Source organism: Artemia franciscana, chromosome 20, assembly GCF_032884065.1.
Source record: "Artemia franciscana chromosome 20, ASM3288406v1, whole genome shotgun sequence".
Lineage (NCBI taxonomy): Eukaryota > Metazoa > Arthropoda > Branchiopoda > Anostraca > Artemiidae > Artemia > Artemia franciscana.
The window spans coordinates 29965797-29979832 of NC_088882.1; the positions used below are offsets into that span (position 1 = coordinate 29965797).

The following is a 14036-nucleotide window of genomic DNA, read 5'->3' on the forward strand; positions in this document are numbered from 1 at the left end:
GTTCTTATATTAAAAATACCTGAATTTTTCCAAATTAACACCCGCCCCCCTTCGCTCCTCCAAAGAGAACGGATCTGTTGCAATTATGTCAATCACGCATCTATAACTTGTGCTTATTCTTCCCATCAAGTTTCATCTCGTCTCTCCACTCTAAGCGTTTCCAAGATTTCTGTTTCACCCCCTATGTCACCGGTTCCGATTCGAATTGAAAATGGAGCATCTGAGACATAAGATCCTTCTATATATCAAGTTTCATTAAGACCCGATCACCCATTCGTAAGATAAAGATACCTCAATTTTCACATTTTCCCAGAATTCCGGTTTCCCCCTCCAACTCCCCCCAATTTCACCGGATCTGGTCGGGATTTAAAATGAGAGCTCTAAAGCACAAGGTCCTTCTAAATGTCAAATTTCATTAAGATCTGATCACCCGTTCGTAAGTTACAAATACCTCATTTTTTCAATTTTTCCGAATTACTCCCCCCCCCCCCCTCCCAATTCCACCAAAGAGAGCGGATCCGGTCAGTCACGTATCTTGGACTTGTTTTTATTTCTCCCACCAAGTTTTATCCTGATATCTCCGCTTAAAATTTTTTCCAAGATTTCTGTCCCCCCCCCCCCAATGACGCTGCATCCGGTCGGGATTTAAAATAAGAAATCTGAGTTACAAGGTCCTTCTAAATATGGAATTTCGTTAAGATCCGATCACTCCTTAAGTTAAAAATACCTCATTTTTCTAATTTTTCCAAATTAATACCCCCCCCCCCCCGCTCCTCCAAACAGAACGGATCCGTTGCAATTATGTCAATCGCGCATCTATAACTTGTGCTTATTCTTCCCATCAAGTTTCATCTCGATTTCTCCATTCTAAGCGTTTTCAAGATTTCCGGTTTCCAATATTTCTGTTTCCCCTCTCCAACACCCTATGTCCCCGGATACGGGAGCATCTGAGACATAAGATCCTTCTATATATCAAGTTTCAAGACCCGATCACCCATTCGTAAGATAAAGATACTTCAATTTTCCCAGAATTCCGGTTTTCCCCTCCAACCCCCCAATTTCACCGGATCTGGTTGGGATTTAAAATGAGAGCTCTAAAGCACAAGATCCTTCTAAATTTCATTAAGATCTGATCACCCGTTCCTAAGTTACAAATACCTCATTTTTTCAAATTATTCCCCCCCCCCCCCAATGACGCTGGATCCGGTCGGGATTTAAAATAAGAAATCTGAGTTACGAGGTCCTTCTAAGTATGAAATTTCATTAAGATCCGATCACTCCTTAAGTTAAAAATACCTCATTTTTTCTAATTCTTCAGAATTAACTCCCCCCCCAACTCCCCCAAATAGAGCGAATTCGTTCCAGTTATGTCAATCACGTATCTAGGACTTCTGCATATTGTCCCCACCAAGTTTCATCCCGATCCCTCTACTCTAAGCGTTTTTCCAAGATTTTAGGTTCCCCACTCCCCCCATTGCGACCGGATCCGGTCGGGATTTAAAACAAGAGCTCTGAGACACGATATCCTCCTAAATATAAAATTTTTATTAAGATCCAATCACCCATTCGTAAGTTAAAAATACCTCATTTTTTCCTATTTTTACTTGGTAGATACCAAGTGCCATAAAAAGAAGTAGCAACACGAGAACTGACTTTTCATACAGAGCATTAAACCATTGAGATAGACCATTTTTAGTATGGCTTATAAGAAGCAGGTCATCAGCATAGGCAAGATATGAAACATCAGAAAAATCAGAGACATAGGTTGCCGATACCTTTGCCAGAACTCCTGAAGTAGATGATTTGAATAAGGTCACAGATAAAACACCACCTTACCTTAAACCTCTTTTCACTTTAATAATAGGAGCTGGCGCCGATTTCAGCCGAAGAAAAGAATTAGAGTACCAGTACCAGCATTATAATCGATAGTTTAACACCACAACCGTGAAGAGCAGAAAAAATCCGACTATGACACACACTATCGAAAGCTTTGGTTAAATCTAAAGCACAAAGATAGATACCGACAACCTACTCTGGGCCGAAATCCAAACTGCTTATCTCTCGAGAGTATTTTTATTCACAAAAGGTAGCAGCACCTGTTCAAGAACTTTACTAAAAGTGCAAGAGACATTAAAAGGTCGGTAAGAAGAGCAATTTAAAGGAGATTTTCCCCTGTTTAAAATTGAAGAACCACGCACAAAAACTCTCTGGTATACTAGAAGTATAAAGACACATCTGGAAAAGCAGGTGTATATGGTCAATAAGGGGGTGCGATCTAATAAAAGGTGAAATATAGATATATCAACATTATCTGATTTAAGTTTCTTAATTGCTTCAAGAACAGACGAAAGAAAAATGGGAATACAAGGGTGATGAGATACGGGGGGGGGGGTACTATTAATAGCAAAAGGGGAATGAGTATACAAAGAATGCACACACTAGAAAAATAGACGAGTAATGGTCATGCCAAGCAGGTCGTTGAAGGCAATCACTTTTAATCGATTCAGAATTAATAGCTTTTCGCCAATTCTCTTTGACACAAAAAAAAATCCATACCGTGAAAACACATTGACTTGAGATATTTTTTTATATTCACTGCGCGTCTTACGCTTGGGGCAAGATACAATTCACAATGCGGTCTATCACATACGTTCCATATTTTTAACCAAAGCTTTGCTTTATTTTTCAAAGTTTTTAAATTAGGATCTAAAGGCCAAATAGGTTTTTGCGTACAGCATATAACACGTTGCAACGACACAGGAACTACCTCAGCATCTTTTAGGCATCTAATTATTTGATTATAATAGCAATCCAAGTCTTTTGCAATTTGCTGATACAATGCACTGGAGCAAACGATGGGAACGTCATATGGCAGACAGCAGGTTTTTTAGTGTAAAAACATTGAGAGGGAAATCAGATTTCTTCTCATTAATTTTTTCAAACCATTTTGAAGACCAGGGTATTTCACAAATATTTGTAAGTTTTATATTAAGCGTAAGAGTCAATGAAATACGGGGATGGTCTAAATCTTGTTCTTCAGCACGTACAGAAATAATTGATTTAGTAATACTAAGTGAGCAAATAACGTGATCATCGGTCACATTATGTACAGTGATTTTACATCTTGGAGCTTATGCAGTATTATTTCTAATAATGTCGAAAAACAACACAAAAAAAATGTTTAATTAAACACTAATTTTTTAGAATCCAGGTCCAATAAAGAAGATCCAAAACAGCAAAGATAAAACACAGTAACGAACAAATGATGACACTATGTGAAATTAGTGGTAAATAACCCTTTAATGGATTCGGTGCTAATAAAGAAGCATTAATGATGCAGAATAGCTCAGAATTATTATCTACTTCAGCAACTATCAAAGTACCAGAAATCAAAAATATCCCAACTCACGGTAAATTAACAATTCCCGAGAAAACTGAGGTTTGGGCAAAACTGACAATTACATAAAGAAAGATTGTTATAGTTCATCTGCCCTGGGTGTAGTACAAGCCCCTCCTTAGTCTTCCCTCTTTGTCCTCTTGATTAAATACCCACTTTAAATATTTTCTAATCATCTCTTAATTCTCACAAATTTATATTTTACAATTCTGTCGTCCCCATCCATCTGTACTACTGATTTTGTTGGCCCAAAGAGCAATCATGTTGGCCCACGGAGTGATCGCGTTGGTCCAAGGAGCTACCAGGTCTGTCAAGGAAGCTATTGCGCTGGCGCAGGGATCAACCACCAGAAGTTTCACGTTGAACAGAAAAGTTCAGCAGCTGAACAATAGCAAGTACAAAGTCCAACAGGTGAGGTCAGTACTTCCTGGTCCACGAAAAACGGCGACTTACAGCTTATTATGTACCTTGGAGAATCCCCAAAAAGGACCTGGATCGTACTTTAACTGTTTCCCTGGAAATAAAGCTTAGAACTGATGTACAAATGATGTACTCATGTACAACGAGCAAATAATGTGGTCATCGATCTGGCAGAACGATCATCATAGGGCAGATAAGAATTTATGAAAACCTTAGTGTCCATACGAACAGCAAAGAAAAAGTCATCCGGGTATAAAGTCACATGAGGATCCAAATTCGGATTGTGCTTAAAAACACAAGCTAGCCCACCGTATAGACGGCTAAATGGATGGGGAGAAGTAAAAAATACATCAAGATGAGGGTTAGGACGCAAAAGGTTGATCCTAAAGTCTGTAAGACAATGCTCCTGCAGACAGACCAAATCAAAATCATTGTAGCGCTCATCAATAATCAGGTCCTTATCCTTAGTGCCATTTATATTAAACAATGAGATTATTGAAAACACCAAAGTCATTGCGAAATCGGGGAGCGCAACATTAGTTCTTTAGATACTGGCCAGGAAAAACTATGAGAAGCATGATTTTTACCATAGTTAGCACATTTGGGAACAGCGCTATAAGGACTATTCTTAGCGAAAAGATGTGCCCCAGCACATTTCGGGACATTGCTGGCGCAAGCATTTTGAAGATGATCGTATGACCGGCATTTGAAGCAGCAATTAGGTATTTCTTTAAATTCGTGAATTCGAAAAAAATCATATTCAAATTTAATTCCTTCTTTAAAATAAGCGGACTGAGCGAAGGAGTCTTCGAATTCAAGCTTGATTGACATAGTCTGGCCCAATCGATTTGCACTTTTTGTACCATGCAGCCTATTAATAACTGAAAATTTACCTGATAATTGTCAAGTTTCCCTGACATTACAACAACCACTTTTTGCAGCTCATTAAGCTTCGAGAGTAAAGAATTATAAGCCGTGGCAGGGAGACATGGCGTCTCGGTTGGTCGCTTTATAACAAATACAGGAACAAAAGTGTCGCTACTGTCAAGAGATCTTAACAGAGTAATAATATCACTAAAATGACTAGACATTGTTCCCCTTACATACTGGGCAATCCGATTCGGGTGCATTTATTTGCCACAATAAACTTTTAGCTTCTTTATAAAAAAAATTCCATCCCATGTCTTTTGATAACATACTCTTCAACTCCGCTTAGCAAATTGCTTTGAATAGAACTCAGCACCGGAGAATATACAAGTTCAGGCGTTTTATACAATTTAAACAGTCACTGAATTAATTCAAGTAGAAGCACTGAATTAATGAATGTCAAAATCTAGGTCAAGTACAAAGCAAACTAGATTTCAGTTTATAATCCTCCAAAAGTTAACTCAGGTCAAGAACTCACTTGGATTAAATTATGACCTCACAGAAATGAATGCAGAGAGGCAATAATATCCAATCAGTGAGCTCTGAATTTGAATAAGAGCTATAGAAGTCTTAACATTCAAATATTTATTTGAAATAAGAAAAAGAGACAATACAAGAAATAAAACTAAAAACATATTTGTGGAATCACAAACACAAAATAATTTTTTAAAATAAACAGAATAAACAACTCTAATATAGAAAAAAATATACAGCCATCTGTAGTTATTCAAAGGCAATATGTTACACTCGTAAAATATTATAAGAGAGGGGAGGGGGTGGACCGAACAATACGTTTTGGTTTTCAATTTTTTCTAACGACCTGTTATTTATACACGGAAGGCTGTTGTTTGACATACTATTTTAATTTCAAGTCTAACTTTCTCAGCATTTGAAGAAAGACGATCAACCAAATTTTGAAAAAAACCTACAGTAATTTTTTTGATTAATTTTGATAAATTTTGAAAAAAACCTACAATCATTTTTATGATAAATTTTGAAAAAAAAACCTACAATCATTTTTTTGATTAATTTTGATAAATTTTGAAAAAACCTACAATCATTTTTTTGATTAATTTTGATAAATCTTGAAAAAAACCTACAATCATTTTTTTGATTAATTTTGATAAATTTTGAAAAAAAATCAAAGAATCAAAGAAAGTACTGGAAAACAGGCTGGGTTAACCGATCGAGCGTATTTCGCATAATAGGGCTGGCTGTGAACAGTTCTACTTTCTCCGAAAATTTTGGCGAATTCCTTGAACTTCCCGAAGCGAAAATTGGGTTCTTCAAAATGTCCGCGAAAATTACGTAAGTTTCTCCGAAAATTTTGCGAACAGGGCTGACTAAAGCGTTCTTCTGCTTTCTCTGGAAATTTTGCGAGTTCCTTGAACTTCCCGAAGCGAAAATTGGGTTCTTCAAAATGTCCGCAAAAATTACCTAAGTTTCTCCAAAAATTTTGCGAACAGGGCTGACTAAAGCGTTCTTCTGCTTTCTCTGGAAATTTTGCGAATTCCTTGAGCTTCTCAAAGCGAAAATTGGGTTCTTCAGAATCTCCGCAAAAATTAATGCTAACATAAACTAGAGATTTGTGATTTTTATTTGTGCCAATGTTGTCATTTACGAAAGTTGGCTTTTTCATGAAATCTTGGATGGGGGAAACTCGGGGAATACCTGAATAAATCATAGAAAGCGTAAATATTGGTTAGAAATATCAACTGGAAACAAGCATCACATAGCGCCTTTTGAATTACAACAGATCAAAGAATGAAAGGCTAACACGAAGCAGATAAATAGTATTCTATTAGGACATATCTAGAATACACATAATACGGGAAACAATAGCGTCAGATGAATCTTGAGTGGATTTTCTTTGACACAATGACAACCAACCTGATGCTCGTTCTACAAGATCCTACGATTTATTTAATGAGCCAAGCTACAAATAGCATTCACGCGACAAAACTGACCCAAAACTTCAAATAAACTTTGAAAAAAATTCTTTTATTCAAGCACAGTTGGATATGAAAATGTCCAAGAGATGATTTTAAAACATTTGTTCGGAAAGCGTATGAGTCGATATAAGTATGGCTAACTTAGAAGACATATAATGCAAAAGTAAAAATACTAGATAAATTGCATTTACATTATTCTTCAAAATACTGAAAATCAAGCTGGGACTTGTTTTACGAGATTCATAGAATAAGCGAAATAGCAAATTTTTGTCGTGTGGCGCCTTGATTGACCTAATACTTGACTCGAGCTCAGAAGCATAGAAAATTTAAACGAGAGAATTTAAAACAGTCCGAAAAATGTACATGTCGATCTTTGTAATTTGCGAATTGACAGATCTAGAAGACGTGCAATACAGAAGAAAAGCATCAGATCGTGTGTGCATTATCTTCCAACAAAATGAGAATCAGACTCACTCTCATTTTAAAATGACACTTAAAACGCAACATTTTTTACAATCAAACTAAAATCGTACGTTTTCCCGCTAGTTTAATAGCTATGAATGATTGGTTTTTAAATTTATGTTGGAAAATGTCAAAAACAATTAGCGATCCCGCCGGTTAGATTGTTAGTGATTTTTGGTAATTGTATCACATAGATATTTCACTAATCACAACGAATTTGCCATAAGAAATACAAAAAAAAATATATGAAAAACATATTTATAAATAACATATAAATAAGTAGCATCAGTCATGTCAATAGAGGGGGGTGGGCATGTTCCTTCTAGATTTAGAAAAATGCCTTTTTTTGTATTTCCATTCAAAAACGTCTTTTTTCTTATATTTTTAATGAAAAAAGAACAAGATTGCGCCTACCCTGGATTTTGAGTTTTATTACTCCCTCCGCTGAGTTTTATTCTAAAAATAAGAATCCAATAAAGAACCAACTTCTGTGAATTATCTTTACTATGTCTGAGGGTGCCCTAATTCAATGCTCAGTCTTTGGAGCTGGTATTTGACAACAGTGACGCCAAACACGGGTCTGTGTAGCAAAATTGATATAGGAATATTAATAAAAGGCTTTTTCTGGATTAAATAAAGGATAATAGTGAGCACATCTATTCACCGATATTTTCACTTAACTTTCTTCCTGTTTCTCAGCTAAGAACACGAATTTGCTATTATACCAATTCTCGTTCTTCTTTTTATTTATTGTCCTCTTTCTTCTTTTCTTTGCGATTTTGAGTTTTTATACCAATTCTCCACTTATGAGCGATGGAAGATTGTATAAAATTTTATTAATTTTTTTTTATTCCACTTTCCGATCTTATTAGACTTAATTTTTGTTTCAGAAACTTAAAGGCCAAAAATAAAATAAAAGCAAAACGTCGCTCATCATTAAAACCTTCTCTTTTTTTAGCAGAGACATAAGGTCAGATTTGTTAAATTTTGCTCCTTTCAAATAAGAACGAACACTAGAAGGGAGAGGAGGTTTTCTTCCTTGATATCTTGGAAGACGGAGGGGTATGACACCGAATATTTTTCGTAAAAATAGTCCAAGGGGTGGCCTCATGAGCAATGGCAAAGGAGAATAGTGGAAAAAAGTTAAATCCCAGACAAAAAAGAGACTTCATAGTAATATGGGAAGTAAATTAGGCGAGGGGGGGAAGGGCAGGGGCTGCATTTGCATTATCCTCTGATTAAAAGAAAAACACGTATTGCCGGAGTATTCTCATAGAAAAGTACCCTTTTCTTTTTTGGCATCATAATTGAAATTTTTTAAAAACAACAAAATTACCCCCACTCCCGATTTTGAAAACTTAATTTTGCCACCACCCCCCATACATTTTTTATGGATTAACATCACAACAAGGTAAAATATTTCCGATGAATCTCTACTACGTCTATAAATTGGTAACTGTAAGCTAATTTGTTCAGTTGCTACTAGTTAGAAATGGGGTTATTGACATGGGAAATTACTTTTGGCAAGTTTCCAACAAAATACATTTAGTGCTGAATTCCATTTCAATCACTTTTATTTTCAGTTTCACTTAATTTAAAAACCCATATTTAAAAATCACTGCCAACGTAGGTTATTAATTTTCTATTAAGTTTTATTGCTATAGGAAAATATTAAGAATTTGATGGAACAACTTGGCTTTCATTGATTTATTTGATTACAAATTCAATTTGCATAAGGTCAATTAGGGTCCCCACAATAGAGAATCATTAGATTAAATTTAATAGCGTACTGTTAATAATGGCAGTACTACAGCCTATATCCCCCTTTCCTCCCTCTAAAATATTAATTATTAACAACTCGAAATTACGGCACAGATTTATTACTAAATACTATAACGTAACTGCTTTTCCTACATTCTCCAATCAATCCTTTATCTTCATACATATAAGTTGCAATAACAAATCACTATATAGACACACACGTGGATACGAAATTATCCACAGATAGGACTCAATTATAAAAACATGCAGAATATAAAATAAAAAAGGAATACAAACAATCCGAAATTCCGACTAATTGAGGACTAAGAGAAATGAAGTCAACTAACGCTTGCCAAATACATCTGCCTGATTTCAGTTTTAGGCTGGTATTCAAAAAGGGCTGCACGATTTTGTCCTTCGCTTTTCTTTACCCAATGCCCATAGACCCGGAAAGCACAGCCATCTATTACCTGAAATTAGATGTTTAGATTGAAAGGTAGAAGTTCCAGAAATGCTAGAAAACTAGCCGTCGGTGTGAGAGTTGAGCCCCCTAGCCTTCAGTAACTAGTCAAAACCAATCCGGCACACCAGGAAATAGTAGGAAAATTATGCTTTTAAGTTTATGTAATTAAGGATTCTTGAAAAAAAGGGCCACCTTACAGGAAATCTTAAAACCAGTGTTCCCTTGAGTTTAAAAGTTTTAACAGAAAGTTTTAAAAATTTAAACTAAGTTTAAAGTTTTAACAGGAAAACTTCAATGAAGTATCAAAGACATCATAAATAAAAATATTTTTGAGCTCGGATCAATCTTGGATGAAAATTTTAATTTATTTTTGTCAGTGTTGCAACGTTGAAAGTAAATCAGTAGAACTAATTCGTTAATATGACACTGCTTTTCGCTTGCAAAAAATTAACCATTAAAAATCAGTCACTTTCCACCTTTAAAACAAAACTAGGTCTTCTCTAGCTATTTGGTACCATATATTTTAGCTTATTGTTTGCAGATCCCCCTCCTCCCATTTCTTTTCTTTAGATTTCTTTAGATTTATTAAAAACTGAATTTCCCATTTTTCCTTCAACTTCACCAACTCAAATAGTCTTCATTGTCAGTTCATTATCATTTCAATGCCCTTGGAGCTTGAAATTAGGTATGAAATCATGAAGTATCCTGATTTTTTCAATATCTACAAATAATTCTATAGATGGATGGGTTGATAAATTTTGGAGTGAGTATGTTAAGAAATTTTGAATCATGTGTTTTGTGATTGGGCGATTGTCGGTATGTGTCAGGATTTGTAAAGACTTTTAGAGTGAGAGTGTGGAATTCATTCGAGTTCCCTGTAAATAAAGTAGTCTTGAATTGTCGATTAATTATTTAGTAGGGATGAGGGGGGGGGAGGGGTAAGGAATTTTTTTCGACGGGGAAATCTTTTAGTAGTTAGTATGTGATTTTTTTTTTCGTCACCCCAAACATGCGAATTTGCGTCGGGGATTATTTTGCATTTGTTTTCGTGCTAATATTTATTTTAGTTTTGGTAGTATTATATGGAGATTAGCTGTTGTTTTTGTGACCCTTTGGTTAACAAAAAAAATTAATAAAACACATATTTGCGAAGAGCCATGTCTATTAGATTTAACCGTGGCTTAGAAATAATGACACTATTGCGTATAACATGTAGTCTTTCTCGAGTTAATATTGCACTTTAAATTGTGCTACATTGATGTTTTTCTTATTACTAAATTACCCTTTAAGAAAGGGTAATTACCTTTAATTACCTAAATTACCCTTTAATTATTCTTTAAGAAACTTGATACCACAACTGTGTAAATAGTTAAATTCTTGAATAAGCTTGCCGTTCCAGAACACATTCTTTTCATTTAATTATGTTAGACCTTAAGGCTGTCACAATATATCCTACATTCAGACATTTTTCATACAGTTCACCTGTTATACATTTTTTTTTTCTTGGCAATTTTCCCGATATGGAATAAACGGGGGAAAATGAAGATGCCTTCCACATTCCCAAAATAAAAACTGGTAAGAAATCCAACCTTCACTCTCCTTAGAACCAGTTCTATAGAAACAGGAAGTGTAGTTGACTGAAACTACTATTAATACAAACAACTCAATGCAGTACCAATCCACTTGAGACCAGCACAGCTGAACACGCACCCCCTCCTCTGTCCAAATCTATTTAAAGCTTCACTCTTTATCCCCTCCCATGAATGTCTGATTTCAATTAAATCCTTCCTTATAACCTCTACCTATCCCATTCAGTAACGACCCATGACAAATTCTCTTACGAGTGATATGAAAGGCCTGAGTAGTTCCGGTAATGGGGGATGGTTTGTGATCACAGCTATGTCATTAACACTTTCCATCTAAATACATGGAAAACTATAGGTTCTATGACTATCTACCTTAGTCCTTCTGCCATAGGAATGACGCATGGACAGATATAGACTTATCTATTAACGAATGGACTAACATCATTTTTATACAATCCTAATAAGGGGTTAATGCCAGATTTACCCCTCACTCAATCGGACTATCTGCCTTGGCTTTTTCTACAATTAGCCATGGCTTGATGCCCACTACTACTTGATTTTAATTCAAATCCCCAAAAAGGAAACCCTACTTACGTTGCCACATACGGCGTAAGGGTGGACCTTTCCCAAATTTGTTACCCAATCAGAACCATGACTGCTAACAGTGAAGTAGAGTAACCTTCATGGAAATTACAAACTGAATTTTGATGGAAGGTAGGTAATTATCTGAATCAAAACATTCATTTTGAACATTAGACTTGAAAAAAAAATGAAAAAAGGAGAAAATATAAAGGAGAAATTTGAAAAAAAAACAACAGTGGAGTCAAGAGAAGGAATATATCACAAGTGCAGTGCATGTAAAAAATATAGAACACTCCCAGCACAGCAAGAAAAAACAGTTTAGAATAAGAGACAAGAACTGAAAAGAAAAAGTTGGGTTCGATTGGGTTTAATAGCAAATGGGATGGCTCAATCTTGCCAGAAGCCGGGTTTGGATCAAAACCTAGTGTTTGTGGATCAAAAGCTAATGTGGGTGATGGGAAAATTTTGCAAACAGGTCCGAAACCTAGTATGTGATGAAAAAATAGACATGACTATTTAATTCGGTTACTGTCGATTCGACTACTTGAATATGTCAATTCGACTACGCTTATAATTCGGTATTTAGAGTAGGCTAAATAAAGATTAGGTTTATAGTAAATATGAGGAGCATTATGCTATCCCGTGATAAAATACTCTTTAGGGTTTTGGCCCAAACCCCTTAAAAAAAAAAAAATCAAAAACCCAAAGCCCTTTGGTATTTGATTAAAATGGTTTTTGCCGTGTCATGCGACAACAATACTGTTCTAAATACCAACTGTTTCTACCGATAACAGCTAAGGAGGGGACTTTTTGCTAAGGAGGGGATTCTACCCCCTCCAGACCTCATTCCCCCCTCCCAACAGAAATTTAGTTTCTACAAGAAACTAGTCAAAACTAAGATAAACCTGCATAAATTCAAGCATCCAGAGAGACAAGCAAGTTTTCTTTAGTATATCTTTGCCCTTATGGTACTATATGGCTCATTTTTCCTTTTTCACTGTCATTTTCTCTTGATTTGGACACATTAGCTCCAACTTTGCCCGTACTAAAGAGCGTCTAAAGTATTTAAAACTTAAACGTTTAGGCTTACACGTGTTTGTCCAAACATTAATGTTCAGAGAGTTCCCGTTCCTATATAAATTCGGTGCTTGGCCGCAGCTTAAGCAAAATATTCAGTTCTAGAGTCTGGAGCTTTGTACTCAGGTATACCAAATTATACCAATCAGGAAGCTTTTTTTTACCATTTTTACTATTTACACTTAACGGTGGCGTCCAAATGCATGTCTGGATGGACATCCACACTTCAGCAATTTGCACGGCCAGGACATACATATTTATACGTGCAGGTCTTGTTGGACCTGCATCTGAACCCTACTTAAGAGAGTCTAAATTTAATATTCGTTTTCAAAAACTTATCCGTAGCATTTTGTGGTAATACTGATTTTTTTTTTTTTGTTTATTTCTACTACAAGGTAGCAGACATTCTTTCTCCTTCAGATAAAATCATATCTGAAGAAGCATTGCATTTTTAGAAGGAGAAACTAGCAGCATTGCTTTTTTAGAAGAAGAAGAATATAAAGTATAGTTACCTTTCTCAATTAATACATTTATGTTTATTATCTAGAATGAAAATACACTAACCTTTCTCTTTTACTTAGAAGAACAAGAAGATAGCAGCATTACCTTTTTAGAAGAACAATATGAAAATACACTCACCTTTCTCATGACTCTTGATCGATAAGGGTCAATTCGAGTCATTGGAACTGAAAGCGGTTCAGGAGTTTGTTTCAGTCGCTGAATGCGAACCATAGAGCGGACACACAGAATTGCAAAACGGAACACCCTTCTCGGATCAAACAATTTGGCTTTGTATTGCTGAAAATAAAAAAAAACACACTAAAGCTATAAACTAGTAAAAAAAACTGAAAGGCGGAGAAATCAAAACGACTTGCAGAAAAAATAACAAAGAGACTTTCAGGTTATTAAAAAACAGAATTGCAAAACAGAACACCTTTCTCGGATCAAACAATTTGGCTTTGTATTGCTGAAAATAAAAAAACACGCTAAAGATATAAAGTAGTAAAAAAAACTGAAAGGCGGAGAAATCAAAACGACTTGCAGAAAAAATAACAGAGACTTTCAGGTTATTGAAAAACAGAACACCTTTCTCGGAACAAACAATTTGGCTTTGTATTGCTGAAAATAAAAAAACACGCTAAAGATATAAAGTAGTAAAAAAACTGAAAGGCGGAGAAATCAAAACGACTTGCAGAAAAAATAACAAAGAGACTTTCAGGTTATTGAAAAACAGAATTGCAAAACAGAACACCTTTCTCGGATCAAACAATTTGGCTTTGTATTGCTGAAAATAAAAAAACACGCTAAAGATATAAAGTAGTAAAAAAAACTGAAAGGCGGAGAAATCAAAACGACTTGCAGAAAAAATAACAAAGAGACTTTCAGGTTATTGAAAAACAGAATAACGA

The 14036-nt window shown here is 35.4% G+C and overlaps 1 protein-coding gene across 2 annotated transcripts in view; it reads right to left on the minus strand.

The window, feature by feature from the left end:
- Positions 1–5314: 5314 nt before the first annotated feature.
- The window catches only part of LOC136040096 (phosphorylase b kinase gamma catalytic chain, skeletal muscle/heart isoform-like), a gene marked incomplete at its 5' end in the record, with an annotated part of 62159 nt that continues 53437 nt past the window's right edge, over positions 5315–14036 (minus strand). For both annotated transcript variants that reach the window (XM_065724188.1, XM_065724187.1), the window contains 2 exon segments: positions 5315–9389; positions 13267–13425. In XM_065724188.1, coding sequence (XP_065580260.1) covers positions 9258–9389; positions 13267–13425 — 291 coding nt within the window.